This window comes from Eupeodes corollae, chromosome 3 (assembly GCF_945859685.1).
Source record: "Eupeodes corollae chromosome 3, idEupCoro1.1, whole genome shotgun sequence".
In the NCBI taxonomy this organism is placed as follows: domain Eukaryota; kingdom Metazoa; phylum Arthropoda; class Insecta; order Diptera; family Syrphidae; genus Eupeodes; species Eupeodes corollae.
The window spans coordinates 82,101,695-82,123,709 of record NC_079149.1 but is presented as its reverse complement, the minus strand read 5'-3'; the positions used below and the strand labels follow the sequence as shown (position 1 = coordinate 82,123,709).

Sequence of the window (22,015 nt, the reverse complement as noted above, 5' to 3'; positions counted from 1 at the left end):
CTGCTCAGGGATATCAAGCCTTTTGACCGTTTTAAGTCTATGCTTGGCCATATTTGCTTGGTTGCTAGGCAGGTGGTACTCTGTGGCCATCTAGCATTTGTTGATTCTAGAGCATATTCTTTGAGAAGATATTTGCATGTAGCAAGTGGTGTAACTATGTTATGTTTTTGTGTTCCGTTTTTGGCGAGCTCATCGGCTTTGCAATTTCCCGGAATGTCTCTGAGGCCCGGCACCCAAATTAGGTGAATATTAAACTGTTCTGTCATCTCATTCAGAGATGATCAACAATCGTGGACTATTTGAAAGTTTGTGGAGACAGACGCGAGAGATTTAGGAGCGGCTTGGTTGTCCGAGAAGATTCGTATATCCTTGCAAGACGTTTTCTTTCAGCCAAGATAGTGCTTCTTTAATCGCCATTACTTCTGCCTGTTATAAACTACATTGATCGGGAAGTCTGTATGATAGACTGAGATTCAGTTGTTCCGAATAGATACCACTTCCAAATCCGTGATCGGTCTTTGAACCGTCTGTATAGAAGTGTACCGTATCGTCTTCCAGGGGTCTCTCTTCTTCCCAGGAGGATCTTGAATACCATTTTTGGGGTGGTATAGTCTAAGCGATCTGGGATAGATCTGAAATTGTCTAGAATAGTAGTATATCCAGTATTGTTACTGTTTCATTGAGAGGTGGCTCTAAGCCTCACACATGAGTTGTCTGCCACCATTTTGGAGAAGATGTCAAGAAGTGTTAGGTTTTAAAGCACTTCCAGTGTTGCGGTTGATGTTGAGCGAAGTGCTCCTGTGTTGCACATACCTGCTGACCGCTGGACTTTGATGAGCTTATTTAGATTTACCATCTTGTCCAGTGCGGTCCACCATACGACAACTCCATAAATGAGTATCGGTCTGATTACCGAAGTGTATATCCAGTGGGTTATTTTTTAAGAGAAGCCCCACTTTGATCCTATGGCCTTTTTAAAAGTAAAAAGCTCTAAAGTACCCTTTTTTACTCTTTCATCAATATTTGCCTTCCAATTTAGTTTTTTGTCTAAAATGAGGCCTAGATATTTAGCTTGGTCGGAAAAGCTTAATGGTATTCCTTTAATCTTGGGTGGGCTAATCTGAAGAATTTTATATCTTCTCGAAAAGAGTATTAATTCTGTTTTATGTGGATTGACGTCCAAGCTTAGCCTATTTTGTTGGCCTATTTAAGGAATTGTCTCGTTAAATCCTGGTTTGATTCAAATTCAATTCAAGTCCTGAAATGGCCTGCTCAAAGCCCGGATCTGAGCCCCATAGAAAATCTATTAGGTGACATAAAAAAACCAGTTGCGGGTAGAAAACCTACGAATAAGACTTCCCTTTGGAACATTGTTAAAGAAGAATTCATAGCTTGTAGGTACAATGCAAAAAAGATGCTCAGAAGTAATAAAACAGAAAGGATATTGTTATGTTTTATTTATAATGCATACAATTTAAATTGAAAGAAAATACATATTATTATTCAATATTCGAGAAAATTCTTTATGGAAAATATTCTAATTGAAAAAACGGCCAACCTCTTTCACAGACGACAGGCTTGACATGACCGTACTACTTTTTCAATATCTCGATCAATATTGTGCCAGTAACAGTATCTTCTCGCTAGCTGTTTCATGCGAACTATGCCTGGATGTGTTACATGAAGTTCGTCCAATATTGTCTTTTGAAAAATTTTTGGGATGTATACTCGTGAATCTCGGAATAAAATGTTACCTTGCAGTGTATATTCCTGTAAATAGCTTGTTCCGGCGTTGATTTCTTTTATTATTTTTGTCAGATCAGGGTCCTTAGATGTTTCTTGTGCTATCATTTGACTAGTGACGTTGGTTGAAGATATGTAGCTGAATGAATTGTTTTGGAGCTGAAAGATTTCATCATCGATTGTAGAATGTTCTTTGGAAGTTTTACTGACCGGATTTCTTGAGAAATAATCGGCATTGACATTTCGGTCGCCGTTTCGATGAATTATTTCATAGTTAAAATTAGACAAATAACTTGCGTACCTGAGCAATCTAGCGGCTGTCATGGGTGGCAAATTACTATGATGATGGAATATTCTTGCCAGAGGTTTGTTGTCCGTGATGAGCGTAAACTTTCTACCATATAAATAAGTAAAAAGTCGGTCAAGTGCAAATACAATAGCCAAGGCTTCGCGATCAATTTGGCTATAATTCATCTCAGACTTTGAAAGGGACCTTGATACGAAACAGATCGGTTTCTCGACTCCATCGATGATATGAGAAAGAACAGCGGCTACTCCCACAGGGCTGGCATCGCAAGCAACAGTGACTGGCAGTGAAGGGTCATATGGAACAAGCGTCTGTTCGCTTCCGATCAAATGTTTAAGCTTGATGAATGCTGCTTCACATTTCGCTGACCAGAAAAAACCGGAATCCTTACAGAGTAGCTCGCGAATCGGGGCTGTGATAGTTGAATGGTTGGGGATGAATTTACTATAGTAAGTCACTAGTCCAAGAAATTGTTTTACTTCCTTCTCATTAGTTGGTCTTCGTGCATCGAGAATAGCTTCAACTTTCTTTGGATCTTTAGCAATTGTCTTGAACGATATAAGGTAACCAAGGTACGATATCTTGGTTGCAAAAAATTTACATTTTGATCTATTTAAATGCAAGTCATTGTCTTGAAGTCTCTGGAAGCATTTCAATAGATTATCTTCGCATTCTCTTAGGGATTCGCCATGTACGATGATATCGTCGAAGTATGAAACAACTCCGGTTAGGCCGTTTAAAATTTGGTCCAAGATTCGATGAAATTCACTCGGAGCTGATTTGATGCCAAAGCTTAAGCGGTTCATTTTGAATGTGCCTTTGTGCGTCGAAATTGTTTGAATCATCGCACTTACTTCATCTACTTCAATATGAAGGTATGCTTTGTATAGATCTAATTTACAGAAGTATCTTGAATTCCTGAGGTTGTTCACTATTTCGTCAACTCGGGGAATCGGGTAGTGCGCGTCTGTGAGCTGTTTGTTGACAGCAACTTTATAGTCAAAGCATAACCTAACGTTTCCATCTGGTTTTGGCACAGCTACTATGGGTGATCCCCAATCACTTTTGTCGATGGCTGTGATTATGTTGTCTTTCTCCAGCATGGAAAGCTCACGTTCGACTTTGTCACGAATAGCAAACGGTATGGTTCTTGCTTTGATGAAAACTGGCCTTGCATTACTTCTTAGCTGTAAAGAGCACTTGACACCTGGAATCTTGCCTACTGACTGCTCGAAAATTTTTGGAAATAATTTCACAAATTGGTCAACTGATTTTACCTGGAAAACATCTTGAATATTATTTTTGATTGACTGATTGATGACTTTGTCTATTTCTTGAAGGCTTATATGCAGACGCCGAATCCACGTTCGACCAATCAATGATGAAAACCCCTCCGGTACAATGAACAGTTGTTCAACAGATTCGATGTTGTTGAATTTCACTGGAACGTCGATGACTCCTAGAGGTGACACAATACCGGCGTCGTACGTTCTGAACTTCAAAGAACATGGCTGGAGTTTGATATTCAACTTCAGCTGTTCGAATTTATTAATGGGAATCAGGGTATATCCGGAACCCGAGTCAACTTCAAACTTCATGGCTTTGTTGGCTATAAATACTTCAACTTCATATTTCTGTGTTGTTAAATTTGTGGAAAACAAATCAACGACTTCCATATGGTTGAGATTTAGATCGCTCTGATCAAAATTTGAATGGAAATCAGCGTAATCTGTGATGTTTGATACAGTTCTGGATGTTGACTGGTGATTTTTATTCTTGACAAGCGTAGATATGCACACTTTTGACACGTGCCCTTGTTTGTGACAGGAACCACATCTCAGTTTGTCAGGCGCTACCCTACAATCTGTTGACATGTGATTGTTCCTACCACATCTGATACACAGATCATCAATTCCGATTTCTCTAAAATTAACTCTGTAATTGGCATTTCTTTTGCTGGAACTGTTTCTTCTTCTGGAATGTGTTCGTGACCCGGCTTTCTTTGAGGATTCACGTCTGGATTTTGAAATTAAGTTGATGTTCGTCTGTGCTGAATTGATTGAAGTATAAGATTGAGCGACCTCGTTGGCATTAATCTTAGCTGTCTCATAAGCTAAAGTTTTTGTTACCACTGCACTGAAATCCAAATCGGTCTCTAAAAGTTTCTCTCGAATGCTATTGTCTCTAAGTCCTCGAATAAAATGTCCTCTCAAAAACAAGTCAGTGACTGATAACCCACATGAGCAGTTCAATTGACAATCGATGGCTAGTTTTTGCAATGCAGCCACGTACTCAGAACAACTTTCGTTAGGTTGTTGAACTCTCATCAAGAGGCGATGCTGACCCACGAGAACATTAACAGAAGGTGCGAGCTTCACTTTGAGAACTTTAACAATGTCTGTATAGCTGGATTCTTCAATGGTTCTTGGTGCTAGAAAATGCTTACATTTGTCGTAGAGATTAGATCCGATTGAATTCAAAAATGTCCTCTTCTGAATAACTGGGTCGGTTAAATTCTTCAAAGCACAAAAGTTCTCGAATCTCTCTATATATTGTAGAAAATTTTCATTATCTGGATTGAAAACCTCAAAATTCGAAGCGATAATCGTAGTTGAAATTGAACTGGAATCATGTGCAGCAGCACCAACGTTGTTTTGTAAGCTCATCATATCTCTCATAGCCTGGAGAAACTGGCTAAATTGTGCAGCGTCCATAATTCGGCTTTTATCTCGTCGCCAAAATGTTATGTTTTATTTATAATGCATACAATTTAAATTGAAAGAAAATACATATTATTATTCAATATTCGAGAAAATTCTTTATGGAAAATATTCTAATTGAAAAAACGGCCAACCTCTTTCACAGACGACGATGAACTGAAAAACTAGCAATAATGAGTGTACGTCGTATGTGTAATTTATATAACAGATTTTCATAGATTTATGTGTATGTATAAAGTGTATAACAGAATGTCATAGCAACAATTGAATGAATACAGGATACGTACTTAGCAAAATAGTTAGCAAGATAGTATTTTAGAAATACAGTGTATGAATACATTATAGATATTTAACTTAATACAAGCTGCACAGAAGGTACAAAAGTTTCCCTCAATAGGATTAGTTATTTGTAAACGTACTTCATTGCAGATGGCTTAATTACATGTCCACTTCCAAAATCGATTTAAACAACATATCATTACTGTAATAAGTATGTATTTCAAATATGTTTTTTAAAAATAAAATATCTTCTGAACTTCTTGTTACTAATTGTATATTTTGCAGGTATAAATTAATTTATCATTGTGTTAAGTTTATTCATTTTTAACGAAATCTTTTGCTATATATTGATGGCTTAATTGTATGACCACCACTGTATGTGTACATTTTAAGAAATGTTATAAAAATAATTTTCAATTTTTAAATTTTGAACAGAAATTTAAAATCGAAGTATAAAACATATTTATCAAAACTATGAAAGCATTAAATTCAAGGTTTGCTCAGAGCTTCATATAAATAGTATTAAATTAAGACTTATAACTTCTTATGACAATTTTTAGATACTGATTTAAGTATTTTAAAAGTTGCATAGACTAAAAACCTGTTACGAAAGAAACGTTTAAAGGTGAGATTGAATTCAGGGTACTACACATATATCCTTTTAAAAAGGTATTATTTTGTTTGTGCCAAAGAACAAAAAACTTAATTTTGACAAGCCGTGTAGGTAACATAACAAATATACATTGAGGCCGATGGAGAAGATTAACCTATAAAATAAAAATTTGCAAAGTCATCTAGGATTATAGACAATCAACAAAAGGAGATCTATTGTATGAAGTTTTTGATTAGTACCTTAGCTATAATAATTTTTGGCTCGTTTCAAGATAGTTTTAAGTTGAACGAAAAATAGAAACTTATACAGAAAAAAAACATTTTGACGAGTGGGTAGCTATTTCTCAAAACGAGTTGCTGACAATAACGTTCAAAATACGATGAAAAACTACGTAACATATTAATGTCTTATTTTTGTGAGCTCTTTCCCGATAGTATAGTCCAGTTAATAAAGGTTTTCACCTCAGAAAAAATCCAACAGTTTAGAAACTTGACACACTTACTAAGGGATGTATGCTGATGACCCAAACAAAAGTCCCCAAGAATCCGACGTAAGCTCTAGCGGCAATTAAGGGAAACATGGAGATTCTTTCAGTTTTTCACATTTATCTCGAAAACTATTTGTCGTATCCAAAAATGTTTGTTTCACAAAATTAAAGCTTATTATTTTTATAAAAAAAAATCTTTCATTATTTTGTTCGTATCTACTATAGTTTATTAAATAAGTCTAGCGGCAGTGAAGAGAAACATAAAGTTTTTGCGGTTTTTCTGGTTTATCTTGAATACCATTTGTCGTATCAAAAAATAATCTTCTACAAAGTTAAAGCTTAATACATTTTATAAAAAAAAATATAATATTAACTTGTTTGTACTTGTTTTAGTTTGTAAAATAACTCTATACCTACTACCTAGGCATTTTAAGAAAACATGTGAAAAGAAAGCTTATTAAATTTCCAAAAAAAAAATGGTAGGCATTTTTTCGTGTCTGTAATTGTCCATAAAAAACTGTACTATTCAATTTGTATGTCCCTTCTTACTTCTGAAATTCGTCGACCCACTATATGGCTTATTTCCTGCATGCCTATAGAGAATAAGCATTGAAGCTATTTACTTTGTCATCTCTAACGATCCCACTTGCTATTGACATGATTTAGTTTGTAACTGGAAATGGAGGATGACTTTGGAACCAATTTGACAGCTTTGCAATGTCTGTATTATCTCTAATTTTGCGTGCCTCACAAAAACTTCATGTTGCTCACTAGCAGAAAAAAGAACGCCAGTGAATTCTTCCAGTGATGAGAAAATTCATTAGTAGCAGTCAGCCCTAGAACCCATTTGCACTTCCTTTTCATATTTTTAATTTTTAGGGTCTCAGGTACACAATCGTCCTCAACGAGTTTGAAAAAATCATAACATGTTTTCCTTACATGTTTATAGAGTTATTTTTCAAACTAAAACAAGTACAAACAAATTAATTTCATACATCTTTAGAAAATATAATAAGTCATAGTTTTGTAGAAGATTATTTTTTGATATGACAAATTGTTTTCAAGATAAAACCAAAAAAAACGAAAAAACCGTATGTTTCTCTTCACTGCCGCTAGAGATATTTTATGAACTATAACAAATACGAAAAAAATCTTAGAAGTTTTTTTTTATAAAATTTAATGAGCTTTAATTTTGTTGAAACAATGTTTTTTGATGCGACAAATAGTTTTCGAGATAAACTTGAAAAACTGACAAACACCATGTTTCTCTTAAATGCCGCTAGAACTCAATTCGGATTCTTGGGGACTTTTTTTGGGTCATCACCAGACATTTATTAGTGAGAGTGCCAAGTTTAAAAACTGTTGTATTTTTTTTTCCGTTCATTGACTGCACTAGTAATCCATTTTATATCTGGTGAGAACTTTCAAAAATGATGCAGACAAAAACGTTAGGTATTTAAAAACTGTAACAATAAACGTTTAAAAGACTGTTTAAAAAAGAGGCTGCCATGCGATTCACACTGATAGTTTCCCATCCCGTTTGTCGATCTCTCTTGCTTAAAAGTTTGTAGGTTTTTGGGTTGGTTAAGTTATTCTTACAAATTTTAAAATTACCAACAATATTTTTCATATAAAGAAATATTTTAGCTTGAAAGTCTAGTTTTGTTGAATAGATTTTTTTTTGAAAACAAATTTTTACCAATGAATAGATGAATGAAAATAATTTGAGAGATGTCAAGAACCGAACATCAATTTTTACCAAATTTGCGTACTATTTTTTGTAGATTTAAAAAAGAACTACTGAATGTCGAAAACAATATTTTCTGTGAAATGAAAAAAAAAAAAGTTTGAAAACAATATTTTTAATTTTTTAAAAGCTATTTGAGTCAGAAGTAAAATTTTATCAAGTTTTAGTATTGTTTTTTTTGTAAGGATTTTATTTTTTGTAAAAAAACTGTCTATTCGATTTTTCTCAAAAATTTTACTGAATGTTGACAACAATATTTTTTTAAAATATAAAATTAGCTTAAAGCCAATATCTGAAAGTTTTGAAAAGATATTTGACTCGAAAATCAATTTTTACCAACTTTTATTGATTTTTTTGTTCAGGTTTTTATTTTTTGTAAAAAAAAACTGTCAATTTTATTTTTCTAAAAATTGTTCTGAATGTTGAAAACAATATTTCTTAAAAGTTAAAATTAGTTCGAAGCCATAATCTTAAATTTTTGAAAAGATATTTGAGTTGATTCAATTTTTACCAACTTTCAGTAATGTTTTTATTTTAAAATAAAAAGTGTCAATTCGATTTTTCTCAAAAATTTACCAGTTGTTATTTTTCGTTGCATAAAATTGTTTTGTAGACGAAATCATTTTGTATTCGTAAAACTTTCGAGGTGACAATTTTTTTTTTCAGTTTTTTTGATTTTTAAAAAAACCGTTAATTGGATTTTTTTTCAAAAAATATACGTGTTTTGTATCACGTTACAATATATTTTATAAAATTTAATTTAAGTCGCTAGCGTTTTTGGTTCATAAGATATTTAGGGTTAACCAAAATATTCATCTTTTTTTTAAACTGCTATGGTAAAAAAAACACCCACGCAATTTTCTTGAGAACTCTTTCTGCATCTTTCTGCCTTATTATCTGTATAACAAAATTTATTTGAAGTTGATATCTCTTCTGGTTCTTGAGTTATGGACGACGAAAAAAACATCGCGAACGTAAGGACGTACGAGCGTACGTACACACGCACTCACAGAATCTTTCTAAAAATCTTTTGTTTCGACTCTAGGGACCTTTAAACATCGAGAAATGTCAAAATTTTCAATTTGACAAATCGGACCCATTACAATAACTTCCTATGGGAAGTTAATAAAGAAAGCAAATAATCTAACGAATTCAAAAGAATGCAAAAATAATGCATGAAATCTCAAAGATTGCATTCAATTGGTGCTGTACAATCAACGGGAGGTTTTCCTCCATGTAGTAATCGTTTTGCTGCAAGTGAATGGAGATTGCATAATTTGAATTCGGAGGTCCCAAAGTGAAGTCAATAAATGCAATCTTATTATTTAAGTCATTAATAATTGTATTCAAAAAATATTGCGTTCTTTTACAGCCCTGTCATTTACTATTGATCACTGAGATTCACTTGTTTGATTTCAATCGATGGATGCAATTTTTAAATTAAATGAAAAGAAATGTTCCCATCAAAAAATTCAAAACATTTCATCAACATGATCATCATTAGATCCAACTTTCTGGTGCCTAAAATAATTTCCCTTCCTGACAAATTAATTCTACCCACGAAATTTCTTTTGGCAGAAATTGTTGGTCTGTTTAACGTCATATTTCGGTATGTAAAATTACTGTTACGAGTGTCTGTTCGGTTTTCTTAGCATTGATTCAATGGCAGAAAATTTTTGCCACAATCCTAAAAATTTGACAGACCAACTATTTATGCCGAAAAATCTTGGAAACAGATCTACTGTATTTAGATTTCCTTTTTTCACACACTCTCTCTTATTAGCTGAGTTCAAACTTAAGCATAGAGAAATATATTTCTCTATGATCTTGAGTAGGATAATATATCCTAGATATGCGGATTTTTAGATATCTTATTGAACGAGTTAAATACCTAAATTAAGATAGCCGTCAAAAACTAAAAACTACTTTTAGCAAGACAAACATCTAGATTTTGAGATCGAAGACAACTGTAAAATAAAATTTTAAATGGATAATTTGAATAATTCACTGGATTTTTACCAAACACATACAAATTTGAAATAATTTTTCGGGTTCCTTCTTATATAACAATGTGTTGAACCTACTGTTCTGTCAGATATACAGTAAAACCCATTAGAAAACCCCGATGAACTAAAAAACTTTTTTCATCCCCAATTATTTTCTGACCAATTTACTCTGCTTAAGTGAAACTCGCTTTAAACCCAGTTAATCGAAACATACTTTTTTTTCATTGAAAAAACTCTGTTAAGTGAAAAAAAAAAGAATCGAACAGAACACAAAATTTGCTAAACGCTTTCATTTTCATTTTTACCATGAAAATGATATGAAAAACCGACAAAATGATTTTTTGCATTGGTTTGGAGTTCAAGATTACAAAATTTGATGTTTTTTTGCTATGCAATAATTTTTCTTTTAAATAGGTAAATCTCGTAATCCGAGATGCTAAAAAAAAGAGCACAATTCTTTTCAAATATTATGCCAACACCAAAGCTTGGATGGCAAGTCAATTTGGAAAATGTTAAAATTGAGCTTTTTCTCGAAGAATAAGAAACTGCATTTTTTGACAGCAATAAGAGAAGAAATCGATTATCTTGTAAATAAAGATCAAGATCTTGATCCTTGTTTTAGTGATATGATGGAAAAGCTTGATGCTAACAAATCTGTATCTGAAAATTATTCAGATGTCAAAATGTTGAGGATTCACAAAAAAAACAATAGAAAAAGCGTTTAAATCTTTCTGTTTTCTTAAGCAGTTTTCTGATGGGGACAATGAACTTGAGCTACTATTAGACGAAATTGAATATAAAATGATAAATTTCTGTTTTCAGACTTTGTCACAAACAAAAATTGATTACTTAAAAAAATGGAAGAATTATTTTCTACATTAAACGTTATTTATTTTATTCATAAAATTTAAATATGTATTTAAAACCTTAAAGTAGTATTCACATGAGCGCAACACGAATGACGATTGAATTACAAAATGTGAGTTTATATACGTTTTAAGACATATTTCCAAACAAATTCTTAACAAAACGATAGTTTCTATTTGATTTATGATTTAATTAAGAAAACAAATTTATTAGTTGATACGAACTGTCAAACTTTATTCGCGTTCCACAGTATCCACACTCGCAATCAATAAAATAATCGCGCGTACTTAACCTGAAAAAATCATTCTTGTTTGGGTTTGGGACTTCGTGGTGAATGGTGTTTGACTGTGGCTCCTTGTCAAACTTCATTCGTGACGAATTAAAAACTCCCATGATAAAGGAATGTCAAAATCGATAAATATTCGTTCATTCGTTGGTCGTGCTCATGTGAATAGTGCTTAATGAAGCCCAACTTGAAAGTGGGCTCTTTTTGTTATGCACAATGTGCCAAATCAAATTACAAAAACTCAAATGTGATTTATTTATCTTTCTATTTAATATATGTACCTATAAAAGCCTATGTATACAAAACTTGTTTTCGTTCTTCAATAAATTATTTTTGAGTTATTTAATCGCTTTTTATAGCCCTTCTTTCAATGCAAGTCCAAAAAAAAACAATATTGGTTCTAGCATTAAATCTCCGCTTAATGGATTTTTTATATCTACTCAGATGAAATTTTGTTTTCACTTATCCGAATTATTTTCCACTTAAGAGGGGTTCGTTTAAGAGAAAAATCCGCTTAAAAAAGACTTTGACATTTTGGCGTTTCTCTTAAGCGGGTTTTAATGTACCAGAAATTTTTGGAGTCCTTTAGATTCTTTTTTGACATCCCAGCTGTTTTGGATCAGCTCTTCTTTTACACGTATAGGTAACAAAAAGGTATCCAATTGCCCAAAATGTCTGAGATTAAACACAATTAGTCCTCAACAGTTGATAAACAGCTGACAGAGATGGTCGATTTTTTGTCAAGTCCGGTATTACACAGCGCATGTATTTAATGTGTATTAATCGGCTATTTTGAAGTGTCATTATATGATGCGCGCGTTATTACACTAAAGTAGTATTCACATGAGCGCGACCAACAAACGACGAATGAATTACAAAATGTGAGTTTATATACGTTTGAAGACATATTTCCACACAAATTCTTAACAAAACGATAGCAATTTAGTGTCTATTTGATTTATGATACATACTTTTACTTTTCAATATCGTATATTAATAAATTTGAGAAAACAAACTTATTCGTCGCGAAAAAAATTATAGTTAATACGAACTGTCAAACTTTATTCGCGTTCCACATTATCCACACTTGCAACGAATAAAATAATCGCGCGTACTTAACCTAAAAAAATCATTCTTGTTTTTGTTTCAGTGGTGAATGGTGTTTGGCTGTGGCTCCTTGTCAAACTTTATTCGCGACGAATTAAAAACTCTCATGTGAAAGAAAGGTCAAAATCGACGAATATTCGTTCATTCGTTGGTCGTTGGTCGTGCTCATGTGCATTGTGCTTAAGGCTTTTCGGATTTTTAAGGCAGTGCATTATTTTGACAGATATCTTTTATTTCTACTTTTGTTGCTCACTCGGTGAACCCAATCCACGATTGCCACATTGGTCATTTGTGACCAAATTTGTTCATTATTTTTTCACTTGGCCAAGTGGTAATTTTGTATTGCATTCGAGATTTTGAGTAACGAAAATGTTCTTTTTACATACTCAGTTGGATAAACAGAAACTACGGTTAAACTCATTTAAGCAACTTTGTGTAAAAAATAACTTTATTAAAAATATAAACTGTTGATCTGAATTGGATTTAGGGAACAGAGAAAATTTTTCTACGCAATACCTCAAAATCGAACCTTACTTAAAATAAAATTACTTACTTTAAATAAAATTATTGTAAAAACAAACACTTTACATTTTTATTTAGATTTTTTAAAACGACTACTACTAGTTTTTAGATTTGGCTTTAGTAATAATAATTTAAGAAATGTATCCAAAATAACTCCAAACAGTTTTTGCCGGATTTCATTTTTATTTTCAAAGGACACACACTTTTTTCAAGTCGTGAGTATACCTTTCGTCCACTTGAATTCCCTTCGTTTCCCACATTGAGGTTTTAGCTCTACTAAACACAAATGCGAAGTGAAACAAGTGTGAACAAAATACGAAGATGAGGAAATACAAACGTCAAAAATATGCAAGGAATAGCTTGTACGTGCATGCCGAGATAGATTCATTTCTATTTCAGTCTTTATTCATTCCTTTCTCTTTCGCACGTCATTGATGTAAGGAAAAATATGCGCTTTGTAATACCGGAAGAAGTTTATTTTTGGTTAGTGAGGTTTTCAATTGTCAAATATGCTGCATGTAAATTAAAAAAAAATCGATATTTAGCTGATTTGAAAATTATATAACATAATACCGACTTATTATAATGAAGCCTGAATCAAATTTGATAATAAAGGAAGATTTCAAACAATGCACATCGATAGAAAAAACTTAGCTTCACCTTTTTGAGATATATTAAGTTTTTCTGGAGGGTTTTAAAATACGAGCTGGTGAAATTTTTGACGCTGCCAAAAATCAAAATTCTAATATGAAACTAATATAGACAGCATCTTTTATGAATTTTACAATCATGGTTCATCCATGTCTACAATCTTTCAATCATTCATATAACATCAAACCATTTATGTCAAACATATTTGAGTGTGTGTACCCCATAACGATGCGCTTTTGTTATTAATTCCAGTGTTCCAGGCTTCCAAGATCGTTGTACTTGTCATTGGCAGTGCATTGGGTGTGTTTTTGTAACTTGAAATTCATCAGAAATTTTAGTAACATAATTTGAATTCTCAACAAAATTTACATTTAAAGTTTCAGCAATTTTAGATTTAGTTAGTAAAATTAAAGAATTGTGCTTTTCATTCTAATCAGATGAAATGATTACCAAAAAAATGCCTGTAAAAGACTCGCATATCGTTAAAATAGCAGTCGAATTTCCAGAAAATGTAGCACAACTTATTAACTTGGACCAAAGACAACCGTTGACGGGTAAGTTAATTTGTTTTTATTACTTTTATTATTAAAATCCACTTATTTATTTCCGAGCAAAGACAATTGTTCCATAAGAATCAATATTTAATTTGCAGGATGTAGTTTCCTTATGTGTACAAGGGAAAAAGGTGCGAAAACTATGTATGTACTTAAAATAAAAATAACATCATCCGATTTCTTAATGTTTGTTTCTACAAGAAACTTCCGGTGTAAAGTGGCACTGCATAGTATAGAGATACATTGAAAAGTATTTGTTTATTTATTTAGAACTAACTTTTTCTTTGGCTACATACAACTCGAATTATTTTGAATGTAAGAAACACTTTAAGGTACATCATGTTCATTATTCTGTTGTTACTATAAACATTTTTATTAATACCTCCACCTTTCCAAGTACCGAACGTCTATGTGTCATATCTAATACAATTTCAAATTCGTCTTTAATGTCTGTAACAGAATGTGTAGTTGGAAAACTGAGAAGGCTTTCAAAACACATGCTAAGAGGTTCTGTGAATCATATCGTTCAGCATTATATTAAGTGTAACGCTAAGTTTTCGTTTACTTTCGAAGCCAGAATTATTGCAAGTTTCGCAACCGAATTAAACTAAGTTCTTTCACAAATAATGCAAGTGAATTTATAACTTATTATTCTATGGATTGTCATTTCTCAGCCATTTAGAGACCTTTTAAAAGTCTAAAAGACAGTCTTTGACGATTGTAGATTCCTTGGGATAGGTACTTAGGTAGAGATGGCAGTCTCAAGCAGCCCTTGCTTCGCTGCAAACCGATACAAGACTTCTGTCTTCGTCTCGACATGCCTATTGTAAAGGTAAATCGGCGGAAACAGCGTTACACACCTTAGTACGGACTGTCGAATATTCCCTCCTTCATAAAGAGTTCGATATGGTTGCTTTCCTTGACATGGAAGGTGCCTTTAACAACGTGGACACATCTGCACTAACATCTCTAAATTTAGAGAGTTCGCTTCGGGAGTTAATTCATTTAATGCTTACTAGCAGAATAATTAACTCAAAACTGGGCAACTCTTCTGGTAGACGATTCGTTAGTAAAGGGACACCGCAAGGTGGTGTTCTATCATCTCTTCTCTGGAACCTAGTGGTGAATGAAATCCTAACTAGTGTGGATGCGGATGGCTTCAGAGTGATAGCTTATGCGGACGGCGTTGCTATAGCAGTTTCAGAAAAGCATCTTAACACCTTAAAAGAACTCCCACAAAATGCCCTAGAAAGACTAATACTTTGGGCTGATCGTTGTGGAATGGGTGTTAACCCACACAAAACCGTTTTAGTCTTATTTTCGAGGAGATATTAAATTCCATTTGTCAACCCCCCCTATATTAAAGGAATCCAATTAAAATTCTCAGACAAGGCTAAATTTGGGGTCTTGTTTTATATAAAAACTAAATTGGAAACGCAATTGACAGGAAACAGTCAAAAAAGCTACTGTAGCTCTCTTTTCTTGCAACAACCGCAACAACCCAACCTAACTTTGTATTACGTAAAGTTGGTAGATCTCTTGAAATCCTGTATTCTCCAGGTATAAACAAATCAAAGAAAAGTTCAGCTCCCAACAGCATGTCAATTTGATTAGATTTGCAGAATGAAGGATCTGCGAGCTGGATGTCATTGAGAATTTTCCACAAGGATATGTCAATTTCCTGGGTGGCCTGGTAGTTTCAATGATTGTAATGCATGCCACAAACTCCGACCTGCATTCTTGTGCACCTATTCCGCTGATAGGAGTATCCTTGCGATACTTCTTAATTCCCAACTATTAAATAAACGATGTTGTCACAAAGTTTAATTGGGATCCAGAATCAAGAAGAGCTCTGCATGGGACGCGAACACCACAGGACGATATCACATTGACCACTGCTGTTGCCAAATACACATGGCGTTTCTGGAAATGAGTTTCTGCAGCTGCGTTATTGACTACCTGATTTACTTGGTGTGGAGTGTTGCTTGGGGTTTTTTTATCACCCCACTGACTCTTGTTAACTGCTTGAGATTTTTGAAATTGCCGATGAAGTAACGTGTTGTGGAGCAGGTTGCATTTTTGGGATACACATGATTGATGATAATGGCTTTCTTCAGACAATTTCGTCACAACATCAGCCTGTGGACAGCTTTTCCTCTTTCTATACCTGAAAGAGACAAGAATTTATTGCAATTGTATTTACCATGTTTACTTGAATTGCAAAAATAACAAATAAGTTCCTGATCGCTCTTGGGCGCAATGTCGACAGTTGACTTTATCCCAGCATCGTAGGTGGCTTCTCCTCTCATCTTTGGGGTTAATGGCCTCTAGAGTCTGGAATCTTGACTCAATAAACTTCAGGAACTCTTCAATGGTAGGACTGCTTCTTGGATCTTTGATCGCGAACTCAAATTTTTCCCTGCTCTCTCTGTCCAATTTTTGCAATAGAAGATGCACAACTATTGGATCCCAGCTTTCAATATCAACATTAAGGTTGGTGATAACTTGCAGACACGCCTTTGTGTTGTCGTGTAGTCTTCGTAAGCTGGAACTTGTCGCTGTAGTAACTGACTTCATCAATAACTCGTTTAATTGTGCAGTCAGTAACAATCTTTTCTTGTTGAAGCGTTCAACAAGGACACCCCAAGCCACCTAGTAGTTACTATCCGTAGGCTTGAAATTTTGAATTAGTTCCTGGGCCTTTCCCGTAACATTTGCCCTCAGGAAATATAATTTTTGTGCTGGTGGGATAGGTTGATCATGAATCATTTGCTTGAACAAGTCATGAAATTGCAACCAATTCAAGTATTCTCCATCAAATTTAGGGAGCTCAATTTTTGGCAGCTTCATCATTATATTAAGAGGTTTTTGCTCAATTGATATTTCTTGGGATGGTACGGTGCGTCTCCTCTAGCCTCTCTTGTATCTCGAAGTAGTTCACTAGTTTTATTCAATAATGACTCCTCATCGACTTTGTCCAACGATCTCTTCAATATATTTAGTATTAAATGAAACCGTGTCTTGTGGTTCATCTGAGTACTAAGTATATGTTGGGATTCCGTACTTGTATTTCGGATACTTCTCTCTTGCGGTTTTGGAATTGCTCCTTTTCCTGCTGGAATATCCAAACTTAAGGTCTGAGTTTCTTCTTGTTTGCCCTTGGTATTTGTTTCTTGCCTGACCCATCTTCAATCTCTTCAGTGATTAGAAGTCGACGTCTTATATCACTCATAGTGAGCTCCGCAGCCTTACGCACCAGTTCGAAATATTCCTTTTTGAAATACTCGTGATGAATGTGTTCCGAAAATTTGTCTCGGAATATGGTATCGATTTTCTCAAATTCCTCCCACAAATTCTCCAACTGACCCTATTTCTTGTTTAGGTAGTCGAATGTCTTCCTAATGGGACTCTCCTTATTATAGTTGCGGACAATGACACAAATTGATTCACCTATTTGTTGCTGTTGAGGTTTAACGGACACTAAACTTTATTTCTTAAAAAAGTATACAGAGCAAAATAAAGAAAGATTAAAAAATGCAACTATGCAATAATATGCAAGCGTGAGAATTAATGAAACAATATTAATACACAAAGTGAACACGAGAACCTTGAACTACACAAATTTGAACTGGTTACACACTTGCATAAATTGATAGAAACAAAATTATTGTTATGTTTCTTGACCAAATATTAAATTAAATTTAAAATGAAATTTGAAGTTTAAAATGAAATTTGAACAAAAGCTTTTGGGAACAAATGGGGCCTACAACACAGAATCACGTATTGGCCTTACACATCGGAAATCAGACCGATTTTAATGTACGGTGTGGCAGTATGGTTGACTGAAAGCTATAGACTAGAGATAAATTAAATAAAGTCCAACGCGGATCGCTTCGCACGACATCTGCGGCACTTGACACCTTACTCTACTTAACACCTCTTGACATATTTAGCAAACAAATAGCTGCAAGCTCTGCTATTCGCCTCAAAGCTTCGTCGCAGTGGACTTACAACAACATTTAGAATCAATTCAGAAGCACACAGGCTACACCATCCCCCACCCCAACTGCAATTCGACAGAAACTTCCAGATTTTTTTACCTCCCAGATCTTTCTGGAGGATAGAACATTCCTGGAAGATAGGTCAATCCATTTGTATGCAGATGGTTCAAAAACAAAAGAAGAAGACTGAAATTAAGTCTCCCATTCCGCCTTACCAATCATTGTAGCGTTTTCCAGGCTTAAATTTTGGCGATAAAGAAAGTCTTGTCCTGGCTTAAAGAAAACGTGATATCAACATCTGGTATCCGTACTTTCGTAGATAGTCAGGCCGCTATTAAATCTCTGGACTCTGTATCTACAAACTATATAACAGTCCATAATTGTCGATCATCTCTAATGGACATGGCACAACAGTTTAATATTCACCTTTGCTGGATGCCGAGCCATAGAGACATTCCAGGTAACGGTAGGGCAGATGAACTCGCCAGGAACACCATCTACACGTGTCAGGTCACAAAAAAACATCTGGCTAACACTGGATATAAAACGTTGAAGGTGCTTGCTATCTCTAAGCAGATAGCATATTAGCTCGATAATAGGTGTCATGACCGAACACTGTCTAATAGGAAAGCAAGCCACGCAACTAGGCGTATTCTCAAATAACTTTTGCAGAAGCTGTATGGATGAGGAAGAGGAGGAAACAGGTCTTCATCTTCTGTATAAATGCCCTGCTCTGGCTTAAAACCGCAAGAATTACCTAGGAAAATTCTTCTTTAACGATCTAAATCATATCGATATAATCAGCCTCTCATGTTTCGTAAGGGACTCAAACTGGTTGCATTGAGCTTAGGAGGAAGCCTCAAGATTCATGTAGTATCACAATGGACCATTAAACTGGCCTAAGTGTGTCCGCTTTCCATTTAACATATCTAGGTTTGCATAAAAGTTCGATAGGACGATTTCTGTTACAGGTAGGCCATATCTTCCTGGATTTGGTACAATCCGTCAGAAAAATTGACAAAATTTTGCCCTTCATAGCTTCGAGAGAGCTGGGCCAATCCTTGTCGGGCCAACTCATCAGCCCGTGCATTTCCATCAATGCCACTATGATCTGAAACCCAAATAAGAATGACACGGAGGTTGTTGTTGAGGCTTAATGGTTCATTGCCACATTAGGCCAGTGTAGAGGATGTTGTCGCCGAATTGATAGCCATAATAGCCGCCTGGTTTTCAATGCAGATTGCCGTGCTTTTATTTTGATTTGAGTTTGCTTGAGTATTTTGCATGCTTCTCTGATAGAAATTCCGCTTGAAATACACCGGCACAATCAGGTGGCCGAAAAGACTTAGAGACATTTAAGGATTCAGAGAAGATTCCAACCACTCCATCTTTTATTGTAAAGATAGTGGTATCGAAGTTTTCACTATCTCATATGTCAAGTTTTTACGAAAAGAACCCGACAATAGGCCCGCATTCGCTTTGAGTCTATAGAACTCTATAAGACAAAGGTTTCGATACAACTTATTTGTCCAAAGAAGTAACTGGAATATTTTGTCCCCTGTATAACCTTTTATAAACTTTATTCTACACAAAGTCAAGACTAAAAGACTTAATAAACATACCCGTAGGTACATTATGTACAATTTTGTAAACATTAACCAATAAACGTTGACAAAGTATCAGTTGTTTTTTTATTAATTATTGTTTTTCTTTTTAGGAAAAATTCAAGAGCTATGCAACAATTGGAGTATAACCGACGCCGAAAACTATGCGCTTCAATTTTGTGAGTTGAACAACCATCGATTTGTAACTGAGAAAAACCGTACAGAAATAAAAAATGGATCTGTTCTGCGTTTGCAATTATCTCCATCAAAAAAGGCCAAAGACACCGTTGAAATATTGAAATCTGAGTCCAAAACAGATAAAGTTAATTGCCTGAAAGAATTATCTGCACTAAGCGTTGATTTGACTTTTGCCTTAGAATTTATTAAAGAACAAGGTCTTACGCTTTTGATAAATATTATTGAAGATACCAATACTGAAGACGAAATCCTAAAATACAGCTTAGCAAGCTTTGTAGAATTAATGGAGCATGGAATAGTTTCATGGGAAATTCTACAAACTCGCTTTGTCACGAGAAATATCTTTATAGTCTGCGATTTTGCGAATTTCTCGAAAGTGTGCGTCGAAAGAGCGTTGTCAATTTTAGAAAATATTGTTCAGAATAGCGGGAAATATATTCAAGTCGAAAATGAAGTAACATTTGAAGATATCCTTCGTCTATTACAAGACTCAAATTCCTTAGTTATTCGTCAGAACACCATCGCTCTGATAAATGCGTTATTTATGAAGGCGGACGATGCAAGAAAGCGCCAAATAACTTTGACACTTAGTAAAAAACAATATCGGTCCGTGCTGATTGCCGATGTCACTGGTACTGAAATTCAACATCAGCTGTATATTTTACAGACTCTAACATTAGGACTACTTGAAAATCGTATGCGGATGAAAATAAACCCCCAAGATCAAGACGCGTACGATAAAATTAAGGAACTCAAAAAAATAGCATTTGACGATTACCCTATTGGTGCTCCAATTGGTGAGGAACAACGGCGAGGGGGAAATGTTAATTTCTCGCAATATTATAAAAAGCTAGGCTTTAAATGTGACGTCAATCCAGCTCAAGATTTTACAGAAACTCCACCAGGCATATTGGCCCTAGATTGTATGGCGTATTTTGCTCGGAATTACACTCAACAATATACGAAAGTTGTACACGAGAACACATGTCGCGCCTATGAGCACGAGTGTCCTTTTGGAAAAACATCCATCGAATTGGTTAAAATGCTATGTGAACTTCTGAGAATAGGAGAGCCTCCATCAGAGCAGTCCATGGGTTTTCATCCTATGTTCTTCACCCATGACCACCCGTTTGAGGAGTTCTTCTGTATTTGCATAATTACTTTGAACAGAACATGGAAAGACATGCGCGCAACTGCTGAGGATTTCCAAAAAGTATTGAGTGTTGTACGCGAGCAAATTAATAGGACACTCAAGATAAGGCCTGAAAATTTGGAAGATTTTCGTTTTAAAATAGGTCAGCTTAACTATCAAGCAATCACAAATTTGCGTCAACAAGAACGTACTTCGAAAGAAGAATGTGAGTCGACAGCATCGTCAATAGTTCGACTTAAAGAAAAAATCAGTCCCGACGTTATCAATCTCATAAAGCAGCAACGCTTGACTTTCCTTGTAGAGGGAACTCGTTTTTCTAAATATTCCAGAGGTGTTCGCAGTAAGGATAAGTTTTGGTATGCCAGACTATCGCCAAATCATAAGGTCATCCATTACGGTGATTGTGACGAAAAAGCCATTCCAACTATAGAAGATCTAACAAACAAGGTATTAGTGATAGACATAAAGCAATTGCTTGTGGGAAAAGAGTGTCCACACATGAAGGAGATGCGGGCTAGAAAATCGGCAGCGAATCTAGGCTTTTCGATTACTTTCGATAATATGGATCATTCGACGCTAGACTTCGTAGCTCCCGAAGAACTTATATTTAATTATTGGACAGATGGCATTAACGCTCTGTTAGGGCAGGAAATGACGAGTAAACAAAAAGAAGAGGACTTCGAAGTGTTACTATCTATGAAAATTAAACTCCGGCTTCTCGATACTGAGGGTGTTGACATAAGCAATGGACATCCAATTGTCCCAGAAGATCCGCCAAATTATGATTTTTGTTTTGAAAACTAAACGTTTACATTTTTAATCAAAAGTATTATTTAAGTTTTATTAATGCATAAGCACAACCAAAGATTCTTTTTGAGTTAATGTTTTAAAAGTTCATTTTTATTGTACCCCCATTTATTAATAGTTCATTTTTTATAATATATCAAAAATATTAAAAAAAAAACTTATATACATACATACGTATTTTTTTACGAATTTTAAAAAATCATATCTCAAAAACCTGACGTGAAAAAGTGCAATTTTAATGCCGCTAAGAAAAACTTGTTGAACAGTCAGTAATAAGTTAAAGAATTAAAAAAAATAGCAATATTAAAACATCTTTAGTCAAGTGCAAAAACCATATTAGAGTTAATTTTGGTTTTTGATAAA

The 22,015-nt window shown here is 34.5% G+C and overlaps 2 protein-coding genes across 2 annotated transcripts; one reads left to right on the top strand and one right to left on the bottom strand.

Annotated features, from left to right (window-relative positions):
- Positions 1 to 1,563: 1,563 nt before the first annotated feature.
- On the bottom strand, positions 1,564 to 4,764 carry LOC129950648 (uncharacterized protein K02A2.6-like). Its single transcript, XM_056062575.1, has one exon. It carries the CDS (start codon positions 4,762 to 4,764, stop codon positions 1,564 to 1,566), a length of 3,201 nt encoding a protein of 1,066 aa, XP_055918550.1.
- Positions 4,765 to 13,627: 8,863 nt separating this feature from the next.
- LOC129951465 (engulfment and cell motility protein 1) lies at positions 13,628 to 21,825 on the top strand. The gene is made up of 2 exons (XM_056063614.1): positions 13,628 to 13,889; positions 19,608 to 21,825. Exons 1-2 carry the CDS (start codon positions 13,778 to 13,780, stop codon positions 21,647 to 21,649), a joined length of 2,154 nt encoding a protein of 717 aa, XP_055919589.1. The 5' UTR covers positions 13,628 to 13,777; the 3' UTR covers positions 21,650 to 21,825.
- Positions 21,826 to 22,015: the final 190 nt, after the last annotated feature.

What these genes read in the sequence shown, in the direction of transcription:
- LOC129950648 (XM_056062575.1), bottom strand. Translation starts at nt 4,764, where the DNA reads ATGGACGCTGCACAATTTAGCCAGTTTCTCCAGGCTATGAGAGATATG.
- LOC129951465 (XM_056063614.1), top strand. Translation starts at nt 13,778, where the DNA reads ATGATTACCAAAAAAATGCCTGTAAAAGACTCGCATATCGTTAAAATA. An exon ending in CCAAAGACAACCGTTGACGG is followed by an intron (nt 13,890 to 19,607) that starts GTAAGTTAATTT and finishes TTTTCTTTTTAG; the next exon opens with GAAAAATTCAAGAGCTATGC.